Source organism: Peromyscus californicus, unplaced genomic scaffold (genome assembly GCF_007827085.1).
Source record: "Peromyscus californicus insignis strain IS unplaced genomic scaffold, ASM782708v3 Scaffold_7__1_contigs__length_154581171, whole genome shotgun sequence".
NCBI lineage: Eukaryota > Metazoa > Chordata > Mammalia > Rodentia > Cricetidae > Peromyscus > Peromyscus californicus.
Window position 1 is genome coordinate 131,699,779 of NW_026294595.1, and position 23,901 is coordinate 131,723,679.

Consider the following 23,901-nt stretch of genomic DNA (forward strand, 5'->3'; position numbering starts at 1 on the left):
AAAGCAGTAATTCACTCATAATTATAGAATACATTATATATTACACATATTTATATGCATTTTTATGGTGTTAAAGACTGAACCCAGGGCTTCTTATGAATATTCTCTGATACTAAGTTACATCCCAGCGCTAATAGGAATGGTCTTAAATAATCAGTATTTTCCTCCTTGAATAGATGAACATAGAAACCATAACCAGTTCACTGGGCAACTAACACTGGCTTCAGTTAGGGAGACCATCCCATGTTCTGGACTTCACTGCTTTTTAGAAATGGTAGAATCTGTCTCTTTCCTTTTGACTTTCCAAATCCGAAGACTTTTTGGGGGGGGTTTTGTTTGTTTGTTTTAGTTTTTGGTTTTTCCAAGACAGGGTTTCTCTAGAAGCCCTGGTCCATCCTGGAACTCACTCTGTAGACCAGGCTGGGCTCAAACTCAGAGATTCACCTGCCTCTGCCCCCTGAGTGCTGGGGTTAAAGGCGTGCGCCAAGACAGTTTTTGACTATCCCTTCTCTTCTGTTTTATTCTTTTCTCTGCTCTTGAGGAAGATTTGGGAGCTCCAGAAAAAAAGCATATGAGTTAGGGGCTCAGGGAGAAAAGGAAAGTCTCCATATCCTGCTCTCAACTCCACTCTTATCTCCTTACACTGTCTCTGTTCTCTTCAGTAATCCTTGGCTCTCTATAAACTTTCATGATTTTTGGCTTTAGAATCATGTTCTGGAAATGTAACTTCATTAAGCCTTGCATTTTTGATCATTTACACATAAATCCATCCCTGCAAAAGAAATGGGAGAAGCATGGAGCCAAGTTGGAGTGGGGTGGCTAGAAAGGACAGATGTTTAACCTAGCTTACAATTTTACCTAGTATATTTTCACTTGCTGAACTAATACATGAGAGCTCCTCCCCATCCCCAGCCCTGTCTTTTATTTATATAATATTCTTTTAATGAGAGAAAAAAATTTCTGTTTTGTGAAAGATTTGTGTGTGTGTGTGTGTGTGTGTGTGTGTGTGTGTGTGTGTGTGTGTGTAAGTACTTACAGAGGCCAGAAGAGGACATTGGATCCCCTGGAGCTGGAGTTACAGGTGGTTGTGAGCCAACCAACAGGGGTGCAGAAAACCAAGCTAACTGCTGAACCCTATCTCCAGTACTGCCCCCCCCCCCTTTTTGAGACAGGGTCTAATATAGCCCAGGCTGATCTTGAGTGGAGTAAGCCATCATGCCCCACAAGAATATCTTACAAAATAGGTGTCTCAGTAAAAGGCAGGAAAGCAAAGCAGTTATTAAAAAAAAGGGAGAATTGAAAATAATAAAGACATGGGTGTGTCAGTAAGAGAAAATGAACAATATATTTAATATGTAGTATTAAAATGACATGGTACTGTTTTGAATATTTATTTCAGCATATCACAAAACTAAAGCCTAGACCTTTTGTTTCATACGTTTTTTTAAAAAAATCAATAGGACAGCTTTATATAAAAATAACAGAGCTATCAAGATTTAATACATGTGTTAGTATTATCACTATTATCATCACTAGTAGGCACTTATAAAAGTTCCCAGCTTCTGAGGTAGTTCAGGAATCAGCAGTCCTTTGTCTCTCAGCGTGTACTTCTATGAATTTTAACTAACAAATATAAATAAAATAAGCATTGTTATGCTTGAGACCATCTGTTGGTGGCATTAGTAAGAAAATAAAAAATCTACTTGGTGGGAAAGGGACTTCAGCACAAAATATGAGAAAGAAAAGGGGTCATTCAGTCTTTTTCTTGCCACTAGAGAGCTAAACTATATCCTCAGCTTAGTTTCTGTAATCATAATCTCTTTACATTTTTGGATTTAAAAAGGGAATTCATCACTCTTTCTGTAACAGAGTCTTGCTAATATATAGCTCTGCCTGGCCTGGAATTTGCTATATAGATCAGCCTTGAACTTGTGACTTTTCTCTCACCTCTGCCTTACAAGTGCTGGGATATAAGCATAAGACACCATGCCTGGCTTATTCTCTCATTTTTTAAATATGGAAATTTAAAGATGAGTATCTTTTCATCCCTACAGGTCTGTTTCTACCCTGAGAATGGAGCAGTTCATGAAATCAAACCAAGGACTGAAAAAAGGTTCAAGAAAACCACTAGTTTTTATATAACTCCATTATCTTTACAGTACAGGATGGATGGATATTCTGTGATCAAAATGTACAGTATGCTAACTTTAGGAAATACGTGGCCAGTCCTTGAATTTGATAAAACACTGGAGGCTCAATATCACTAAAACATATTTGGTTGCATGAGTTTTTTTGGAGCACAAATTCAGCAACTGAGATGAACTGTAGAGCAGAACTGTGTTTATTCCCATTTGCAAGAAAGAGCAGATGGAGAAGAATACAGCAGGGTAACCAAGGATGTGGGTGTAGGAGTCAGAATACTTGGGTAATCATGGCTTTGCCATTTACTAGTTGTGTGACCCAGAGCAACTCACTTTCATGTTTGTCTCCTCAGTTTCTCTCCATCTGCAAAATAAAGGTAACAATGAAGTGAATTAATAATTAAAAGGGTTAATTATATAATATGCTCAGAGTTAGGCTGATTGTGAACTCTCAATAAGCTGCTATTCATTTTTATTGGATAATCTAGAAAACAGACTAGTTCAGAAGTAGATAGAGCTGGTTTCCTAAAAGGAGCCAAAGAGAATATGGTGAGGAATGAATGTAATTCAAATGTATGTTTAGTTAGCATTCATTGCAGTTTTAAATGTAGTGATTTAGATATATATATTCTGCTCTGACTCAGAGTGAAGATTTAAGTAGGGATGTCCAATGTGACACTGTCATCTAGGATGCCTGTGCCCTGCAGCCTATATATAGGTTGGACATACCTAAATCTATCAGGCAACTAAGGTCTTCATTTTGAACCTCCTGGAGCTACACCTAGCATATTGCCACTTTCCACTCACTATGAACCATCGAGGGATTTGGTCCTAAAGACATCTCAGCAGAGAGAGAGCAATGAAAGTTGGGAAAGAGGGTGAATAAAGATTGAGAATGCTTACTGAACAACACAAACAATGCAATTCACTATTGGATGTAGTTCTTCATCTGCCAGTTGCTGTAGCAGGAATCTTAACAGGTCTTATTAGTAAAAACAAACCCAGAACCAGGTATTGGGGTGAACGCTGAATGATCAGAGAAACAGAACACACCACAGCCAACCTCCTCTCACTATCTTCTCAGCTGATCCTGTTTCCTCAGACTAAAAGCCTCTGTGTCCTCATCCAAATGGATCTCAGCTGAACTGCTGCCAAAAGCTTAACAGCTCTCTATTTCCTGGTCCTCATGCCTTATATACCTTTCTGCTTCCTGCCATCACTTCCTGGGGTTAAAGGCATGTGTCACCATGCCTGGCTGTTTCCAGTGTAGCTGTGAACTCAGAGATCCAGATGGATCTCTGCCTGCTGAATGCTAGGATAAAGGCGAGTGCTATCACTGCCTAACCTCTATGTTTAATATTGTGGCTGTTCTGTTCTCTGACCCCCAGATAAGTTTATTAGGGTGAACAATATATTGGGGAACACAATATTGCCACAAGTTGTCACATTTCCTTTTTCTCTCCGTATCACCCCAAGAGGTTTCTTTTGTCCCATAGAGTTCAGCTCTGGCTTTCTGCTTAGATTTCTCCACTAAATAATAGCTTGGAAGTCAGACTTTGTACCTCATTTCTAGTATGTTCCTTCTATGTGCAGTCATCAAGGTATTTATTCAACTAATCTGTTTCTCCTTTTTTTATGTGCATTGGTGTTTGCCTGCATGTATATCTGTGAAAGGGTGTCAGATCTTGGAGTCAGAGACAGTTGTAAGCCTCCATGTGGATGCTGGGAATTGAACCCTGGTCCTCTGGAAGAGCAGTCAGTGCTCTTAACCCATGAGTCATCTCTCCAACCCAACTAATCTGTTTCTTAGAAAAATTCATCTTCTGAGAACCTTTTCTTCACTTGTATTAAACTGGGCAGTGGGTAGTAAACAGACTCCATCTTAGAGCTATCTAGGACCTGGCAGCAGTAGTTGGAGAAATTAGGAACACTGGGGAAAAGGAGTGGGAACTTTGTATGTACTGTGATAGAGTCAGCATTATACCCTATCAGAATTTTGTTATTGCTCACAGGCTTCAAAAGGAATTGGAAAAGAGAAAGGCTTTACGAGATTTTATAAAATATTAGGTATGAAAATGTAAAAATAGACTGGTATCTCTTGTCCTTAAGATTTGTAGACGAGAGTGAGCGGGACGTCCGTCCGTCTTCGGTTCGTAGCGATCGTGGTGTTGATCACCCGGGAGCGAAATAAAAATGGGTGATGTTGAGAAAGGCAAGAAGATTTTTGTTCAGAAGTGTGCCCAGTGCCACACTGTGGAAAAGGGAGGCAAGCATAAGACTGGACCAAATCTCCATGGTCTGTTTGGGAGGAAGACTGGTCAGGCCGCTGGATTCTCGTACACAGATGCCAACAAGAACAAAGGCATCACCTGGGGAGAGGACACCCTGATGGAGTATTTGGAGAATCCCAAAAAGTACATCCCTGGAACAAAAATGATCTTCGCTGGAATTAAGAAGAAGGGAGAAAGGGCAGACCTAATAGCTTATCTTAAAAAGGCTACTAATGAGTAATTCCACTGCCTTATTTATTACAAAACAAATGTCTCATGGCTTTTAATGTGTACCATAATTTAATTCATACATCAAAATTCAGATCATGAATGGCTAACAATGTTTTTGTTGGGACGGTCCTGATTTAAGTAAAAATGACTTATAGTAAAAAAAAAAAAAAAAAAAAAAAAAAAGATTTGTAGACGATCAGTCACCCTTGACAAGAGAGCCATCACTACTAACACTGCAACACTGTCATTTACTTGGAATTGTTCTTTTCTCTTCTTTGTTGTTGTTACTTAAGGATTGTTTTGTGTTTATACAGAGTTTTACTGTGTAGCCCTGGCTGGCCCAGAACTGGCTATGTAGCCCAGGCTGGCCTAGAACTTCAGGGATCTGCCTGCCTCTGCCTCCTGAGTGCTGGGATTAAAGGTGGGCACATAAGTCTTATTTTTTGATAGAATATAACAGACTCTCATGAAGTAGAAACTGGCCTCAAACTCACTGTGAATCTCAATTTCTTAATTAATTCTTAAATGGTCTTCAATTCCTGATTCTCCTGCCTCAGTCTCCCAAGTGCTGGGGTTACACGTGTGTTTTTGTGCACTGAACCCAAGTGCTGGGGTTACCTGTTTGTTTTTGTGCACTGAACCCAGGGCCTCTCATATGTTGGGCATGCACACTTCCACTCTGCCATTGACTTATATCCCTGGCCCTGGAGTATCTCCCCCACCTCTCTGTATCTCTAAAGCAGTCATCAGCACTTAAATTTTGTGGATGTCTGCATGACTCAAACTCACTACAATTTTTACTATATTTTCAAATTTAAACCAAGAACTTAACTCCCTGGTACATTTAACTACTAACATGTTTTTTAAGTGGTGATTATGTTGGAGGTAACTAACTGCATGGAAGTAGCTTCATGCTAGGGTTGCCTAAGTCTGAAAGAAAAACAAGGGAATGCAGGCTGGCAAGATCAATTTAGTGGGCAAACATATTTGCTACCAAGGCTGACAACCTATGTTTGATCCTTGGGATGGATGCACATTATGGAAAGAGGACCAACTCCCACAAGCTGTCCTCTGACCTCCACATGCGCACACTCACAGATACATTTGAAAAAAGAAAGAAAATGGGATGTGTTTATCACTTCTGGGGTTTCTGAAAGGTTCGTTCTTACCTGCTGTCATGTGCTTTGCATTCTAAGTATGAAGACAGCCACAGAGCTTCCTCAACCAGGAAACCCTTATCTGGGATTCTGACTCATTCCACACCCTCTGGATTCGGAACAGGGCCTGGGAGGCGATGATCCGCAAAGAGGGCTCAGGGTCGTGTAACAGTTCTCTCAGATCTACATGGAAGAAAACCAAGACTGGAGGTTTCTAGAAATGAGTACTGTTCTGGACACCAAGTAGCCAACAAACCAGAGCAGCTGGGATAAAAGGGCAACTTTTACAGAGCTGTATGAAAGTCTGTAGATTGGTGCATTGATTCCAATTTTGATCTGTAACACACTGTTTTCTTAATTACTAAGTATTTCATTCCTTTGCGATAGCCATATTTTAAGTAGTCTATCTAAAATACACTTATCTGAGCCTGCCAAGCTATGTCTAATGTTAACCTCTTCTTGCCTTACTCTAAAGAAAATGTTAACTCTTAAATCATTATTCCCTTGGAATATTTTTCTTTCTTTATTTGTCCTTTCTTTTCCTTCCTTCCTTCCTTCCTTCCTTCCTTCCTTCCTTCCTTCCTTCTTTCCTTCTTTCCTTCCTTTCTCCCTTCCTCCCTCTCTTTCACTATGTAGCTCTGGCTGTCCTAGAACCTACTATGTAGACTGGGCTAGACTCAAACTCATAAAGATCTACCTACCTCTGCCTCTCAGGTGCTAGGATTAAAGGCAGGTACCACTGTGTCTGGCTAGTTTTCATTTTTTTTTGTCTTGGTGTTTTGTTGTTTTGTTTTGTTTTTCCAGGCCAAACTGTATCCAGCTTTATTAAAGATACTTTTCATAAACAATCATGGTTTTTCAGGCAAGACCTGGGCAGACAATCATTAACAGAATACAAGAGCTTCCAAACTCCCTTCTTGTATAGACTACCAAAATCAGAAAGCCACTATAAAACCTGATGAGTCTTCATTCGATGCTTTGAAAAGGGGGAGAGCTTAGAGTGAGGGCTGACAGTTCACATTGAGGATGTTGTTTAACAACTTTTCCCAAGCCGACCCTGACTTTCAGGAAATGAAACAAACACGGCAAAATTATCAATCTGAAGATCCACAATCTTTTATAAAAGGAACCACTGTTCTTCTGAGGACACAACAATACCACAGCAAAGTAGAGATTGCCTGATAGACCGGCAAAACCAATTTTGGGGGTCAGGTTCCAACAGGTCTCTGGTTTGAAGGGAGTTAAATCTATGTTGATGGTACAGGGGAGGAAGACACAGAAATGAATTTAGAGTTTCCCACACAAGGCATTTTGTGCCATGGTGGCACATATGTCAACACCAGGATGTCTCTCCTGAGAGCCAAGAGGAGTCTTTCAAAATCATCAGGGAAAGATGTTTTCCAACATCAGCCATCATCAATCCAGCTTGGGAGACATTTTGTTAGTGACACATGTTCCTCCCGCGCCCTCCCCCCCAACAATGAAGTGTTCTATGTGCTAACAACATAGCTTAAAAAAAAAGTAAAACAAAATTCTGCATTTTTATAAAACTTGATAAAAAATAGTATTTCAAACTGTACAGTCAACCGAAGTACAGTTATCAAAAATGCACACATCTCACTTGGTGTCTCCAGCACCGTCAGCTTTCTGTGCCTGGTCTGCCTTGGTGTCTCCATTACTCTCACCCTTACCAGCATCGGCTTTCCCCTTCTTCCCCTTGGGGACCTTCTCCCCCTTCTTTACAGGGGCCTTTTTAGGCGTGGGTTCTGTGCTGTGGGATGGTCTGTATGGCAAATGTGTTGCTGATTGGTCAATAAATAAATCACTGATTGGTCAGTGGCCAGGCAGGAAGTATAGGCTGGACAAAGAGGAGAAAAAACTGGGAAGTGGAAGGCTGAGTCAGAGAGACACCGCCAGCCACCATGATGAGAAACAGCATGTGAAGATGCCGGTAAGCCACAAGCCACGTGGCAAGGTATAGATTAATAGAAATGGATTAATTTAAGCTGTAAGAACAGTTAGCAAGAAGCCTGTCACGGCCATACAGTTTGTAACCAATATAAGTCTCTGTGTTTACTTGGTCGGGTCTGAGCGGTTGTAGGACTGGCGGGTGGCAGAGATTTATCCTGACTGTGGGCCAGGCAGGAAAACTCAAGCTACAGTTCTGGCTTTGGAGGAGCAGGTTTAGCAGACAACCTTGCAGATCTTCTCTGTGGCTCATCCTTCACCTTGGCTTCATCTCCTTTAGTATTCCCTTCAGCCTTTCTTTTGGGCATGGCGGTGGCGGGGGACGTCAGTGCTGTTTTTTTGTTTTGTTTTGTTGAGGCGGGTTTTTTGTGTACCCTTGGTTGTCCTGGAAGTAGCTCTGTAGACCTCACAGAGATCCGCCTGCCTCTGCCTCATGAGTGCTGGGATTAAAGGTGTGCCCACCACCGCCTGGCATATTTTTACCATTTTTAATGGCTTGTTTTGTTTTGTTTTGAGACAGGTTCTCCCTTGGTTGCCCAAGCTAAATTTGAATGGCCATTCCTCTGCCTTAGCCTACCATGTCGCTGAGATATCAGACACAAACTACCATGCCCAGTTTAAAGTTTTAGCTTTTATATTTTCCTATGGCAAAAGAAGTTCATGTTTGTTATATAGAAAACTCAGATAATACATGTAAGTACCAGAAGGATATAAGTGGTGTATGATTCTACCACTTAGAGATAGAATGTTGTTTTGAAAGTATGTCTTTCAGCAGGGTGGTGGTGGCACACTCCTTTAATCCCAGCACTCAGGAGGCAGATCTCTGAGTTCAAGGCCAGCCTAGTCCACTGATCAAGTTCCAGGACAGCTAAAGCTACACAGAAAAACCTTGTCTGGAAACATACAAACAAAAAGTATGTCTTCCTGATCTTTTTTTTTTCTATGCACTGTTTTGCTTCAATATTGTTGTCCAAATGGAATCGTATGATCTGAAAACTTTTTTTTTTTTTGAGATAGGGTCTTGGTATGACCTTGAACTCATGATCCCCCTGCCTTTACCTCCTGAGTTTGGATAATTGATTGTCTTATGGAATAATATCTCATTATTATCTGAGTCACTTCTGTGTGGGAATAGAACTTTTGTTCCCCAAGTGTTTTAGGTAAGAAATAAATCAGTCATATAGTATCCTACTCCACAGAATAATTTACACGACTTTCTTTTCTTTTCTTCTTTTTTGAAACAAGATTTCATTATACATAAGGCCTAGTCTGGCCTCAAACACACAATCTTCTTCCTCAGTGTCGCAAGTACTGGGATTATAGGTGTACTCCACCAAAGCTGGCTGGTTGTTGTTGCTGTTGTTTTAGAATATTTTAATATCTATGCAGAAATCGTAGATGTTAGTGAGAAATAGGTGGTAGATCAGGGCTCAGTAGTTAAGGGTACTTGCTGCTCTTGCAAAGGGCTTGGGTTCAGTTCCCAGCACCCACATGTTAGTTTATAACCTAGTGTAACTCTAGTTCCAAGAGATCTTGATGTCCTCTTCTGACCTCTGCAGGCACTGGATATGCACATATATGCAGGCAAAACACTCATATTCATAAAATAAATATTAAGAAAATTAGCAGTATCTGCCTTATATTAGCTTTATTCCCTACCTGTTTCAATAATTACTGTGTTTTTAAAAGTAGCAAATTGAGTCCTGCAAGATGACTTAGTGGAAGCTGGGTGGTGGTGACACACACCTTTAATTCCACCACTCAGGAGACAGAGGCAGGCGGATCTTTGAGTTTCAGGCTAGCCTGGTCTACAGAGTGAGTTCCAGGATAGCCAGGGCTACACAGAGAAACTCTATCTCAGAAAGAGAGAGAAAGAGAGAGAGAGAGAGAATGATATAGTGGGTAAAGCACTTGCTACCAAGCCTGACAAGTTAAGTTCAATCCCCATGACCCACATGGTTGAGGAAAAGAATCACTAACTCTTGTAGTTTATCCTCTTACTTCCATACTCATACTAAGTAAATAAAAAATTTTTAATTAAAAAAAAGCAAATTCTTTAGATTTTTAATTTGGTTATGAAAGTAGTGATTTGGATTGTGAGAATGTGCATTTGCATTTCTAACTATATACCTACCTTTCCCTCCCTCGCTAGGGATTGAACCTACAGCCTAATGCTAAGCTACCTCTGCACATATTAAACAAACATTGTAACACTAAACTATATCTCCAGATTTATTCAACTATTCTTAAATGGGAATAATAATTCTTTGAGCACTCAATCTGCACAGCTATGCAGTTACAGAAAGTTTCGCCCGCTGACAGTTCTGAAAGTGGTTCTCTGATGGTTGCCTTAGATAGCTATAAAGCGTCTTCAAGCTAAGTCCTACACTCTACAACACAGCTGCTTAGACAGCGGGGCAGTCTCTGAGGCTCTTGTAAGACATCACCATAATTTGTTAAGATAGATTTCTAGAAAGATGGTGTTTTACTTCCTGACACAGTTTAGCAGGACTTCCCCCTTAGTCCTTAAAGCTGGTTCCGGACAAACAAGATCGTACCCTTTCCTACGGGGTCTTAGACTAAGAGGAGACCACACTCTAACTGAATTACACTCACACGGGATCATACCCTCTCCTACGGGGTCTTAGACTAAGAGGAGACCACACTCTAACTGAATTACACTCACTTGTGCTTGCATTGCTGCATAAGCCCAGAGTTTTAGATGCCAGACTCAGCTGTGCTATGGAGCCTGCCCGTAGTCACAGAATCAGATACCTTCCAAAACAGTGCAGTCCACATCCAAGCAACGGCATTACTTACCATTCTCTATCCAGTCAATACCCTTCATCTTGAGCTCACTGGGATCCACATACTTTGATAAGATCCCTAAACACAAGACAATAAGCTTAGACTTTCACTGTTAGAAACTAAAAGTTTTTCATTTTTATCATTTAATAATCTAAGCAGATGGCAAAATTAGACTTTTGTTAATAAGGCATATTCAAAACAATACATTCCAGCCAGGCTTTCTGGCTCACACCTGTAATCCCAACACTTGAGAAGCTCAGGCATGAGAATTGCCATGAGTTCCAAGTTAGCCTTGAGTATACAATGAAACTATCTCAAAAGCTAAGCAGAGCCTTGATGGTAACATACATCTTTAATCCTAGCATTCAGGGAGCAGAGGCAGGTGGATCTATCTGAGTTCAAGGCAAGCCTGGTCTTCATATCAGTTTCAGACAAGCCAGGGCTATACAGTGAAAACCTGTTTCAAAAAATAACCAAAATACTAAGGAACAAGAGCCAGGAAGATGACTTAAAGAGCTAATGTCCTTGCTCATGAACCTGACACCCTGAGTTCCATTTCCAGATTCACAGTGGATGGAGAGCTAACTCTTATGAGCTCTGACCTCCACATACCCACCATGTCACCGACATGCTATGTCACCTACAAGCATACACACACATACAAACACTAAAGGTTTAAATATTAAAATAATATTCCCAAGTGTTTTATAGTTATTGGTCAATAATGCGGTTCCTTCTTCCTTGAAAGGATTTTCAAGGTCAACTACATAAAGATCATGCCTGATACTATAAGTCTGGTTTGAAGTTTGTGGCAGAGGAGGTCAGGCCCTAGAAAGAAGATATCATTTTTGCTTTGCTAGAGGGATTATTGTGGCCATCAAATTGTCAAATAAACACTTAGATTTATGCTCATAGATTAGTGCTACTGTCAGCTTTGATCAGAGAAAGTTTTTTTGTGTGTGTGTGTGGGGAGTGGGTAGGCATATTATTGGAGAAACTCATAGTGTCAGAGTGCTGATAATAAGACTATTGGGAGCCCTGAGACATCTGTCTCCCCAACCTGGGCTCAGGAAACACTGGAGAAGAGGGAGCTGAAGGAAGGTCTGAGTTGAAGGAACAGGTGTGTTGTAGAATATGTCTTCTAGACATTGCACTCATGAGCTCACAGCAGCTGTGATGGCCTGCATAAGACCTGCACAAGACTGGGCCCACCAGTATTCTGTCACCAAGGACTTAGGAGTCCCCACATACCCTTGAGGATTTCTAGGCAGTTCCTGGGGTAAGGGGTTTGTGAAGTCCTACACCTCCCTGAGGATCTATAGGCAGTTAATGGTTGCTTAAAGGGGTAACGTAAAGTATGAAACATTTTCCTTAGTGCTAGTCACTGAGTTACTCAGGCTCCTGTAAATAGCCCTTTACCCATGCTCCTATAGTAACCCTAATTAAACTCATTAAGTCACCAAAATAAAAGACATGAAAGTAGATGAGAGACAATTTGGGAAGAAGGGGATAAATGGGAATGGGTGAGGGATAAGAGGGTTATGGTGCAAATATGACTGCAATACATTCTATGTAAAGAAAAGACTGGGGATACTCAACACAAGGTGGGAAGGTATAGGATAATGTAACTATACAAATCAAAGTTTTCTTTTACCTATAAACAAGACAGCTGTTCTTCTGATGGGAAGTTTTGGATCCTTGGAATACATTAGTGTTTGGTCTAGGATGTTGATTTTCCCCTTGCTTTTTTCTCCCTAAGTTGATGGGAAGAGTATATAACAATAAAGTAGCAGGTGAGTACAGCAGTGCCTGAATTACTATAGTGAACGTCACAGTGACTGTTTGCCATGATAGCAAGCCCCTGTAAAGTTAGGTCCTCAGAATACCCACTGTGCACACCTGTCCATGATACCTTTAGGTCACCCTGGCTTCTCTGCACCTCTGTCTTCTCGCCTCTAAATGCCACCTTGAGTTTTAACTTCCCTACCAGCTCTTCCTGCCTCATCAGCCCAGCTCTGAGGACTCTGTAGGCTTCCTTTCCTGGCACATATTATTTTCCATTTGGAGTTTCTATTTTCGTTTCTTAGAAGTTTTCTGTCTCCTTAGTCATTTTCAGGTGCCAAACTAGAAATTTTAAAACTGGATTGCCATGACCTGCTACACAGAGGATGCATTTTGCTCTCTGGGTGAATGAGTGAACCTTTCAAGGGCCTCTTGGAAGGATAAGCACCTCACAAACAGACAAGAATTATTTCTCATAGAGCTTAAATCTGACATGGACAGTTTGCACTTTTACCCACTGGGAACAGCAAATTTCTTGTTGGAAATATTGTCATTAGTGCATCAACTATAGGTAATGGCTGAAGTTCAGAGACCTAATACCCAGGAAAAAGGCAAGGGCACTATAGTATGCTTCCTAGCCCTGCAAGTTTGATGAGAAGAGACCACGGGGGTTTTAGATATGTAGAAGATTCCTAGAAATCCCCAGAGACTTCAATGTGGGATCCAGGTGGTTCTACTATAATTGCTTTCTAGAAAACTATGCATGGACCTTCTAATGCTACCCTAGATCATATATGCTTTGCTGGGTTTGTAAAGAGAAGATGCTATCTGGGTCTCAGGGCTAGTGACATGCTGCCCTCTTTTTATCCGATCTTCTTATGGCAGTTCTTGCTTAGGGACTTATGCTCTAATGGAAAATAAGACAATCCACTATATCAAGCAAAGGGCTATAGACGTGAAGACAATGTATAATTTCAGTTCAGCTCACAAAGTCTCATTATGTAGCTCTGGGTGGCCTGAACAGCTTGGCTTGAACTTACAGAAATCCACCTACCTCTGCCTCCTGAGTGCTGGGATTAAAGGTGTGCACCACCAAGCCTAGCCCAAGTAAAAAATTTTGACTAGATACTATCAGTCTGACCTTGTAGTTTTTGATGCAATTAGTGGGGCTCTCTAGTTTATCAGTCATTTTGTTATTACTATTTTGAAACAAGGTCTTACTCTATAGCTCAACTTACCCTTAAACTCACACTGAGCCTCCTGACTCAGCCTCCTGAGTGATATTATTACAGGAATGTCCCACCATATCTTGTACCACCAGCTTTTTGCATATATGAAGAAATGTGTTAGTAGCAAATTTGTTGGCTAGTGAAATGGCCCAGTGGGTAAAAGTGCTTGCCATGCAAGCCTGAGGACTCAAGTTTGACCCCTGGGAGCCAGATGTGTGATTCCAGCATTCCCACAGTGAGATGGGAGATGGAGTAGGAGACCCTCTCACAATGTGGAAGGCAAGAACTGACTCCTGAAAGTTGTCCACTGACTTCTACTTGCACACTGTGGCAGACTCAATGTGTGTGTACATACACACACACACAAAATTTATAAAGTGTATTTGTGACTAATTGGGGGAACTATAGGGAAGAGATGTACCTAACTGAACAATTCATGGAGAGCAACTACTGCTGTGAAGGGGTGGGATGGGAAATGTTTCCCGCATGCCATGTGTCTCCATTAAAAACTATCAGAAAAAACAAAGCCACTCTTTCTCACATACAAAGAATTTGCAGACCCTTCTGACTTCATTTGGTTTGATGTATAAGGGATCTTTGCAGTACACTTCTCGGGGCAGCTTCCATTTCAAGAACTGGGCACATATAGTTAGCACTTGTCTACTCTCCTGTGGGGGAAAAGAGTATAACCGGTCAGCATTTTCAAACACTCTTGAACTGAGGTATATTTTCTTTAGTAAAACTGACACCAAAGTCTAATGTGAAAGGTTGATAATTCCAGAATTACTCTGGGTGAGGTGAGGAAAGGGGGTGAACTGGCACTCTGCCTTCCTCCTGAAGACCCTAAAGGACTCATAAACCTGCAAGGTGCCGAAAAGGATGTAGCGACCAGTGTCTCTGGAAAAGTGAGAACTAGTAGATGGGGTACACAGGTAAGATACACTATAGCCCAGGCTCTAGACAGGATTCCCCTGAGCAAGTAGGACTCGTTTCCAGTCAGTGCTCTCAGAATGCCACTAAGCACCATTCAAAACTGTTTGTCTCAGGTCCACTAGATATCCTTTAAGGCCAGGTATGGTGGTGTATGTCTTTAATTTAATCACAACACGTAGGAGACTAAGGCAAGTGGGCAGATCTCTGAGTTAGAGGCCAGCCTGGTCTACATGGCCAGTTCCAGGCCATCTGGAGCTACATAGTGAGACCTTGTCTCAAAACAAAAACAACCAAAAACAAACCCTCTGGGGATTGACTAATAAAAATTAGTTCAGGTTATTTGTGTAGCAATTTGTAGATATGTAGTATCTAACCCAGGTACCCACACTAGGTTTTTATGCCCTTAAGAAATTTTCACATGCATGCACTAAAGTGCTTGTTGCAGCACTATAATCATGAAAACCAAACACTGTCTCAGTGTCCTGGAATAGGAGAATGGGGTAAATTTTAGATTAAATGATGCAATTCCACATAACACTGAAAATAAATGATCTATAGCCTTACAATAAAAATATCATAAATACAATGTTAAGCAAATATGCTGAGAGATTTACAGAAATACACAACATAAGTTTAAAACATGAGGGGACTGCAGAGATGGCTTAGGGTTAAGAGCACTGGCTGCTCTTCCAGAGGACCTGGGTTCAATTCCCAGCACCTACATGGCAGCTCACACCTGTCTGTAGCTCTAGTTCCAGGGGGTCGGACACCCTCACACAGACACACATGCAGACAAAACACCAATGTACATAAAATAAAAATAAACATTAAAAGTTTAAAACATGAAAAATAAACTCGGTATGGTGGCACACAACTATAAAACCAGCACTTGGGATGTAAAGGCAAGAGGACAGGAAGTTCAAGGTCAGGTTAACCTACATAGTGAGAATGCCTCTCTCTCTCACACACACACACACACACACACACACACACACACACGACGAGGCAGGCATTGATGGCACAAACCTGTAACCCCAGTACTTAGGAAGCAGAAGCAGGACAATCAAATTCATCCAGAATCAAGCCTTGGCTACCTAGTGAGTTTGAGATCAGCTTGAGCTACCAGAGACCCCGTCCCAAAGCAAAAGACACAAAAGAGAGTTGAGGGAAAGGAAAGAAAAGAGAAGAGGGAAAGGAAGGGAAGGAATTACTTCAGGAATGATCAAACTTTGGATGGCATGTCTTTAGGGGCTTCAGTTGGGAACAGATGTATTATTTACTTGTTTCATTTCTTAGAGCATTGGTTCTGTCCTAACACAATTTAACATCCACCTCTCTGATCAGACTCTTCTCTAAAGAGCTCAGCTTAGCTAGAAGTTGTTCAAGTTTGTAGGAAAATAAACTCAGAGCCTTGGTGGCTCTAGGCCTTTTCTGATTGCCAAGGGATGGCAGATTGGAGGAAGGTATTAGCACCATGTATCTGTGAGCCCCAAAGATATGCTTCTATCACCTGGATGACAAGGTCTGAGCTATACTTTACTGAGGTCTGAAATGGTTCTCATTTATGGCTACAGAGCTATAGACCTTTTCACACAAGGTATGAGGGCCCACATAAATCTTCAGTTCTGTTTCTAAGTTCCCCTGCCCTCAAGACAGGGTCTCACTATGTAGTCCTGGAACTTGGTCTCTACAGATCAGGCTGGCCTCAAACTCAGAGAGATCCACCTGCCTCTGCTCCTGAGTGCTGGGATTAAAGGTGTGCGCCACTACCACCTCTGGCTGTTTCTAAGTTTTTTTAAGTTAGACTTTCATTTCTGTATGGGGGAACACAAAGACTGATCTCCAGAATTCTTCCAGAATCCTTGTGGTCTAAATGTTCCTCCTGGAATGATATAACTGGTGATCACGGTTAGCATAATGGACTGAGTAAGCTTAAACACTCTGTGTGTGTGCATGCGCGTGCACGTGTGTGTGCGTGCACGTGTGTGTGTGTGTGTGTGTGTGTGTGTGTGTGTGTGTGTGTGTGTGTGTGTGTGTGTTACTGTACTGGTGGCTGAATCCAGGAACTCACATGTGATAGGCAAGCACTCTACCACTGAGCTGTATTTCCAGCTCTCTTTATTTTTATTTAAAAATTTTAATTACATTTATCTATATATTTCTATCTATCTATCTATCTATCTATCTATCTATCTATCTATATGTATCTATATATCTCCCTGTCTCTACATGTGTTTTTATGAATCAGTTCCTCTCCTTCCATCTGTGGGTTCTAGTTGTCAGGCTTGGCAGCAAGTACCTTTACCTACTGAGTCATCTTGCCAGCCTTACTCTTTTAAGTTATCCACACTGGCCCTGAACTTGAAAGCCTCCTGCCTCAGCCTCCCAAGTAGCAGAGATTACACATCTGTGCCATTATGCCCAGCCTGAACACATACAGTTAATACTAGATGGCTTAAATGAAAAACCACAATTCTTACAGCAAAACCCTTGGAAGCCTTAGGAGAAATAAAGTCTCCAGATGGTCTAGAGAGGGTATTCTCTAACTTAACTCCAACACAGTCCATGTCTCAAGGCCATGAAAGAAAAGAACATGTTTGTCACCAACACAGAGTTTGTTGAGTTGAGCATTCGATTTCAGGCTCTGTGCTAGGCTACAAAGTGATAATAAACAGTTCTTGGCCCTAACGACCATATTTTGCTAAACAGAAATTAAGAGTTTGATTCCTCACAATTTACACAGGGAAATGACTGAAATGTAGTTTTGTGCCAGAGGATGTAAGAAAGCGCCTGCAAAGTCTGTGCCCTCAAGGATATAAACAGTTTGCAGAGCTAGATCTAAACTCAGAGTTATTTGTGGCTAAAAAGAACTGACATTACCTTAGCTATTTCATCACTGTCGTCCTGAGAAAACAGAAGTAGTGGGACCAAGCTCTCCAGGACGTGGCTCTCCACACACTTCTTATCTGTGTGTCTCACAGCCTTTATGGAGGCTCCAAAGAGAGTCATGGAGAAACGATGGATGCCATGTCTCACCTAAGAATGGAGGATTCAGAAGGAAACAGCCCACTGAACATGCTCATACTAGCTTATAAGATGAACTCCAGGGGTCTGGCCCATCAGTCTTAACATGAAGCTATCTAGTTGCATATAGTTGAGGGCAAGAAATCAACTGTACAGGGAAGCAGCAAGACCTGTGTTTGGTGTTCTTGTTTCTGAACTGCACAAGCAAGAAACAAGTAACGCCACCCATTGCTGAAAAAGCTTGTATCCAATACTGGTTTTAATTACTCACATAAGCTCTTTTGCTAAAATTCAAAACCCTAGCAAGCATATATACTGAGGATGCTGGTCAATGTGCTTTATGTTTCTTTTAGAAATCTTTGTGATTTGGGACAAGGATGTAAGTACAGCCATCATTTTGACCCACTTCTTTCTCTTCTTTCTCTCTTTACTTCCTTCCTTTCCTTGTGACCCATTTCTTTTTCCTTTCTTTCTTTCTTTCTTTTTTTTTTTTTTTTGTCTTTCAAGACAGGGTTTCTCTGTGTAGCTTTGGTGCCTTTTCTGGAACTCACTCTGTATCCCAGGCTGGCCTCGACTCGCAGAGATCTGCCTGCCTCCTGAGTGCTGGGATTAAAGGTGTGTGCAACCACCGCCTGGCTTGTGACCCATTTCTTAACTGTTCCTTATCTTCTCCTTCCCACAGAGCAAGGTAATGTCTTGGTAAGTCTGTGTGTCTCATTTTTTTTTTTTTTTTTGAGATAGAGTTTCTCTGTGTAGTCCTAGCCATTCTGGACCAGGCTGGCCTCAAACTCTGTTATTCACCTGCTTCTGCCTCCTGAGTACTGGGATTGAAGGCATGTACCAACACCACCCTGCTATGTCTCGACATTTTTTAAGTCTGAAAAACTAATAATATCAGTACAGAAAAGCAGGACATCACAGATTATCGGAAGGGTCTTGAGGAAGAAGATCTAAAAGGCCTCTAAAAATAAAAAATTCCATTTGTAAATAAAATAAAATGGCCTTTTATGGTCTCAAAATCTACTAGCTGGTAGGTACCCGCCCTCTAGGGAAGAATCTTTTCTCTCATTGTCTTACATCACCAAATAAGGAGAACAGGATCTTCATCAGGGTAGCCAAGGTGGTAGAGTCTAGTGTCTTGACAAGCTTCATCAGTATCTGGATGGCCAACAGAACGATCCTCTCATCAGTCTCCTGTAAGCTATCTAAGATGCAAGGTATTGCGCCTTTGATGTCTTCTCTCTGTGTGTCCAAAAGCAGCCATGACCTCCTCTCCTGGTAGCACATTATCTAATTCTAAATGGAGGGATTCTACACAGAATTAAGTAACCTGGTGCTTGTGGATTTCTGGTAACTCTGGTGGTAAAGAGAGCATGCCTATTGTAGAGGAGGGGGAGGAGCTATGGTGAATTGCTTCATAAAACAGAGGTGGGACCAGGTGAGGGAGGGCCAGGGATATACTCTTGGCTTTACTTTAAGGAAAGGCTCTCCCAACATAGGAAAAAAAAAAAAAAGTGGAATGGCCAGCTCAGGCCACAGTGAGTTCTCCATCACAGAAGTTATTCAAACACAGGCTTGAAAACTCCTTGATAGAGATTAAGCAGGGTTTGACTGAGGATCCTTAAAAGCCCTCCCCATTCTAAACTCCTACAAGAGAGCAATCTCGGCCGGGCAGTGGTGGCGCACGTCTTTAATCCCAGCACTCGGGAGGCAGAGCCAGGCGGATCTCTGTGAGTTCGAGGCCAGCCTGGTCTACAGAGTGAGTTCCAGGAAAGGCGCAAAGCTACACAGAGAAACCCTGTCTCGAAAAACCAAAAAAAAAAAAAAAAAAAAAAAAAAAAAAGAAAGCAATCTCAGGTTTTTAAAACGTGTGTGTGTGTACATATATACATAAGTATAATAATCAAATGTTCATGCATCCAATCAGCCACAGTTAGCATATACTAGCATTTGTCATTTTTGTTCCATATATTTATGTATTCTTTTTATAAAATAAATACATCTCAAGTGGCAAAATTAAAGCCTCAGGATTACTTATGACTGAGGCATAGTTTTTTTTCTTTCTTTCTTTCTTTTTAGTTTTTCAAGACAGGGTTGGTTTGTGTAGCTTTGGCTGTCCTGGAACTTCTTGCTCTGTAGACCAGGCTGGCCTCGAACTCACAGAGATCCTCCTGCCTCTACCTCCCAAGTGCTTAGATTAAAGGCATGTGTTACCACAGCTCAGTGGAGGGATAATTTTCTAATGAGACATGTAGAAGACTCTCATCATGAATGACAGTGATCTTTGTCATAGATAATAAATATCCCAGAGTATCCAAGCAGGGCAGCATGTTATAAGGCATCAAGCGGGTAGCTGGATATTTTCTACTGTGTTGTAGCAATAAGTGTACCTCCCCGACAAAATGCAAGTTTCAAAGTATTATGAATATTTGTGACTTAGAATTTTAAAGTTATTTCATTTTAATAGTACCCACATAACTCCTAGGTATAAAATTAGAGGTACAGATGGATGTACAGTGATAAAGGCCTTCCCCCATTCCCTCCTGCCCCAACGCTCCCAGTTCCTCCTCCCTGAGTTTTTTGGGTATCTTTGGCGTTATCTATTTACTATTATGTATCTACTATTATCTATTTATTGTATCTATTACCAGCAAATCAGTGGTCAAAGGTCCTTTTACCATCTCACGGTGTCTGACAAGATTGTGTAGTCCCCTCAGTGCAAGAATCCTGAAGAGCTTATTCTCTTCATACAGCCAGTCTTTCAGGCGGGCAGTGGAGTATAACCTGGGCAATCTCCTGGCCATTGGACTCTTTAAGAGCTGAAAGAAATGACCTTGAAGCTTTTTTCCTTGAAGGGAACTACCTTCCCACCAACTCCAATGGACATTTCCCTTTGAAATCCCCAAGCTTCTGCACAGACAGTACAGGGGGATGCTGGAGCAGAAACACAAGGGATGCTAACAATGGGGAGAGGAAACGACTTCAAAGGCTTGAACCTTAAGAGAGCATCTACTGCACACACAGAACAGACCCCAGCCTGTCCCTAAGTTGAACACAGCATAGGAATGAGGTTCTTCTGCTTTCTGGGATTCCAGATTCCAGCACCTACAGAACTCTTACCTCTACAAAAAAGCCTGCAGATGTGAGTCTGTGTTTATCATTCCCTCGGTTAATCAAAGGGACTAACAAGTACATGATCTTATATGCAAAGAAGTGACTTCTTTCCAGCAAGGAACTGTAAAACAGACCAACAGAAAACTCTCAGACATATGCCCACCCAGATGACAATTTCCCAGGGTCAGGTCCTCTGAAGTTTTTACCTTGCTTCAGGTATTCAAGTGGTCAAGCCAGAGCCTTTTTTCTGGTTAATTTACAGATACTATAGCTAGGCATGATGGTGCACACCTTTAATCACAACACTTGGGAGGCAGAGGCAGGAGGATCGCTATGAGTTTGAGGCTAGCCTGGTCTAGATAGAGAGAAAGTTCCAGGCCAGGGACACAGTGAGACCCTGCCTCAAAAACATTAAGCTATTGTATACTCTGTTATGGTTTTAGTTACTGTGATTTTTTTTAAGGGGAAAATAAAACAATGCTGCTTTCTGGAGAGAATGGATATATTAGAATGAGGAAGTCTTACTTGGCAAGGAGGAATACTCCCTGAAGATGGCATTCTCCCTTCAGAAGAGTCCATCCATTATTCTTTTCCATGATGCTGAATTCCTGCCAGCATGATGTTCTGAGGAGGAGAGTCTTTGTAGCTTGCATGGCGAAGCTAAGTTGAGCAAAAACAGGCATGAATGGAAAGAAAAGGCCTGCCAATCACTGGGATGGGCCCGGGGCTGTACTATAATCCATCCCATTCTAGAGTTCCTAACGATGCTTCATGTATAGTAACTGGAAAGGCCTTCCACATAATTCTCAACAGAAAAAAGTTTAACTTGATTTTGTTTCTCAAGGAGTTTGGAAGGAGATCTATGATTCAGAAACTGATTTGGAATGCTAAATGGATACCCACTGCATTAAAAAATTATTTTTATTTTATGAGTGTGAGTTAGCCTGCAGTTCTGTGCACCACGTGCAGTGCCCATGGAGGCCAGAAGAGAGGGTGTTGGATCCCCTAGAACTAGAGTTATAGATGGTTATGAGCTGTCATATAGGTGCTGGAAACTGAGCCTGGGTCCTCTGCAAGAGCAGCAAGTGCCCTTAATCTCTAAACCATCTCTCCAGTCTGATCCATTGATTAAAAATTTTTTGAGGTAAAATTTAAGGCTAGGTATTTGGCTGAGTTAGTAGAACACCTGCCTAGCCTGCTCTATGTCCTGGGTTTGATCACCATCACTTCTCAAACCAGACATGGTGGTACATGCCTGGACCCCCAGCATCTGGGAGCTAGGAGGATCAGTAGTTCAAGGTCATCCTAAGCTACAAAGTGAGTTTGAGGCTGGCTTGTAGGACATGAGACCCTGTTTCAAAAAGAGAAAGAAAAAGATGCAATTTATACTTCCCTGTAATATTTACCAGTATAACTTAAAAGTACTTCTTGAATAGCCAACCCATCAGAGCTTCAAGAGCAAGTTAGAGCTGGAATGGTTCTTGGAGATAACCTGGTCCAATCTCCTCAGTTACAGAAAAGGAAACTAAGACACAGAACAGTAGGTTGGCCCAGGGTATGCAGCTTATTAAACAGATGCACGAGAACTACTGACACTTAGCCTGGTCTGAGTATCCCATGGTATGGCATTTCCTTCCAAAAGATCTGTGTGTCAGCAGCACTAGAAATGTCTACCAAGACCTGCTTGAGGAACTGAAAAAATCTCTCCAAGCAATATCCCAGAAATAAGGAATCATTTCACTGAATCAATCCAGTTTGGGAGGCTGATTTACTGGTTTTTGTCTCTACTTGCTCTGTAAGGGAAGGGCCAGCACAACATCACACATTATCTGCCAGGCACCTAGATAGTGGAATTTAACATTGGTACCAAGAAAACTAAAGGCAGCAAATATTCCTGGGCATTTCATCTTCAGGATTGTGGACCTATGTTCACTCAGTTAGGACCACATCTACCCTTGTGTCTACTACAGTGCCCAGGACTCTGTAAGTATTCAGATCAATGAAATCAATGAGCAATACCACAAAGGTGAGACCTCCATTGGTATTCCCTGTACTGGATACAGGCCACTTGGAATGTTGACATCAGACATGGTGAGGCCGATGCTGTGGTGAATCTGGATGAGCAGTGTCATCAAAAGCTGAGGAAAGAGTCGGAATGCAGCTGCTCGAAATTTGTTTCCCAAAAGCACCTCATAAAGGGCATCTGTTACCTGGGGTAGAAAAGGCACAGGGAAGACCTGAGTGCCTGTTGGTCCTAACCGTCTGTGTCACAACTAGTCCACAGACAGAACAACAATGGTTACTGGTAGAGGGAACAGACGTGAAAGGGAGATTAAGAGTAAAGTGATCATTAGAAGTGAGCTGGGGCATGCTCAGAGTGGAGTACATGCTTAGTAAGTGGTAGGCCCAGGGTTCAAGCCCTAGCACCAATACATATTATACATATACATGCATACATACACACACACACAGAGGGTATGTATGTATGTATGTGTGTGTGTGTGTGTGTGTGTGTGTGTGTGTGTGTGTGTGTGTCCAATGAGCAGATTTAACATCCAAAAATCATAACTGGAAACTATCAGTACACTTGATTAGATACAACTAAAAACAATAAAACAAATATCATGTTAGATGACAAGTAACAACTCAGAAAAGTATCTATTTTTGTACCAATGTGTTAATAAAAGGCTCTCATCCTTCAGTAAGACAAATGTAAAGACTTGCTGCATCATCTGGGAGCTGGTTAGAAGTGAGAATATCAAGTCCCTCCCACATCTCCTATATCACAATCTGCATTGTGTAACTTAAATACACATGTATTTGCCCTAACTTCTAAAACTACAGTAACATTTTAGAAAAAAATACTTTGAGACAGGGTTTCTTTGTGTAGACCAGGCTGTCCTCAAACTCACAGAGATCTACCTTGCTCTGCCTCCCGAGTGCTGGGATTAAAAGCATGTGCCACCACAGCCCAGCTACATTTTAGAATTTTGGAAAAGCATACATTCATAAGAAAGGAGAATAAAAGAGAAGACAATAGCAAATTAGAAATGCTGAAAGAAATTTGGAAGCTTAAAATACTATGACAATCATTTGGACTAGACAAAGAGGAACCTAGAGTAGGAGGGGAGGAGCTAAGGTGAGAAGCCCAGCCTGCCAGGAGGCCAGGTGGAGAGGGAATCCCAGCACTGGGAAAGCCAAAGTAAGAGGTTCAAAGTCACCCTTCATTACATCGCTATTTCGA

The 23,901-nt window shown here is 41.5% G+C and overlaps 3 protein-coding genes across 21 annotated transcripts in view; 1 reads left to right on the forward strand and 2 right to left on the reverse strand.

Annotated features, from left to right (window-relative positions):
* Nucleotides 1–1,347: 1,347 nt before the first annotated feature.
* Nucleotides 1,348–23,901, reverse strand: part of Mroh8 (maestro heat like repeat family member 8) — a 79,807-nt gene continuing 57,253 nt past the window's right edge. For 4 of the 19 annotated variants that reach the window (XM_052724979.1, XM_052724974.1, XM_052724970.1 and 1 more), the window contains 11 exons: nucleotides 22,677–22,867; nucleotides 21,183–21,317; nucleotides 20,664–20,778; nucleotides 20,222–20,362; nucleotides 18,621–18,785; nucleotides 17,400–17,555; nucleotides 14,132–14,254; nucleotides 12,230–12,329; nucleotides 10,588–10,653; nucleotides 5,812–5,982; nucleotides 2,324–2,505 (listed from right to left, as the gene is read on the reverse strand). In XM_052724979.1, coding sequence (XP_052580939.1) covers nucleotides 5,834–5,982; nucleotides 10,588–10,653; nucleotides 12,230–12,329; nucleotides 14,132–14,254; nucleotides 17,400–17,555; nucleotides 18,621–18,785; nucleotides 20,222–20,362; nucleotides 20,664–20,778; nucleotides 21,183–21,317; nucleotides 22,677–22,867 — 1,341 coding nt within the window. In that variant the 3' untranslated portion in view covers nucleotides 2,324–2,505; nucleotides 5,812–5,833. Of the gene's footprint in view, nucleotides 1,624–2,323; nucleotides 2,506–5,811; nucleotides 5,983–10,587; nucleotides 10,654–12,229; nucleotides 12,330–14,130; nucleotides 14,255–17,399; nucleotides 17,556–18,620; nucleotides 18,786–20,221; nucleotides 20,363–20,663; nucleotides 20,779–21,182; nucleotides 21,318–22,676; nucleotides 22,868–23,901 lie in introns of those variants that run through there. The other 15 variants (XR_008215155.1, XM_052724971.1, XM_052724973.1 and 12 more) reach the window with 15 other exon arrangements.
* LOC128101670 (cytochrome c, somatic) lies at nucleotides 4,256–4,742 on the forward strand. Its single transcript, XM_052724988.1, has one exon. The coding sequence runs from the start codon at nucleotides 4,335–4,337 to the stop codon at nucleotides 4,650–4,652; it is 318 nt and encodes a 105-aa protein (XP_052580948.1). The 5' UTR covers nucleotides 4,256–4,334; the 3' UTR covers nucleotides 4,653–4,742.
* Nucleotides 5,994–10,581, reverse strand: LOC128101671 (non-histone chromosomal protein HMG-17-like). The gene has a single exon (XM_052724989.1). It carries the CDS (start codon nucleotides 8,073–8,075, stop codon nucleotides 7,956–7,958), a length of 120 nt encoding a protein of 39 aa, XP_052580949.1. The 5' UTR covers nucleotides 8,076–10,581; the 3' UTR covers nucleotides 5,994–7,955.

Coding starts and splice junctions, on each gene's coding strand:
- LOC128101671 (XM_052724989.1), bottom strand. CDS start 8,075: ATGCCCAAAAGAAAGGCTGAAGGGAATACTAAAGGAGATGAAGCCAAG.
- LOC128101670 (XM_052724988.1), top strand. CDS start 4,335: ATGGGTGATGTTGAGAAAGGCAAGAAGATTTTTGTTCAGAAGTGTGCC.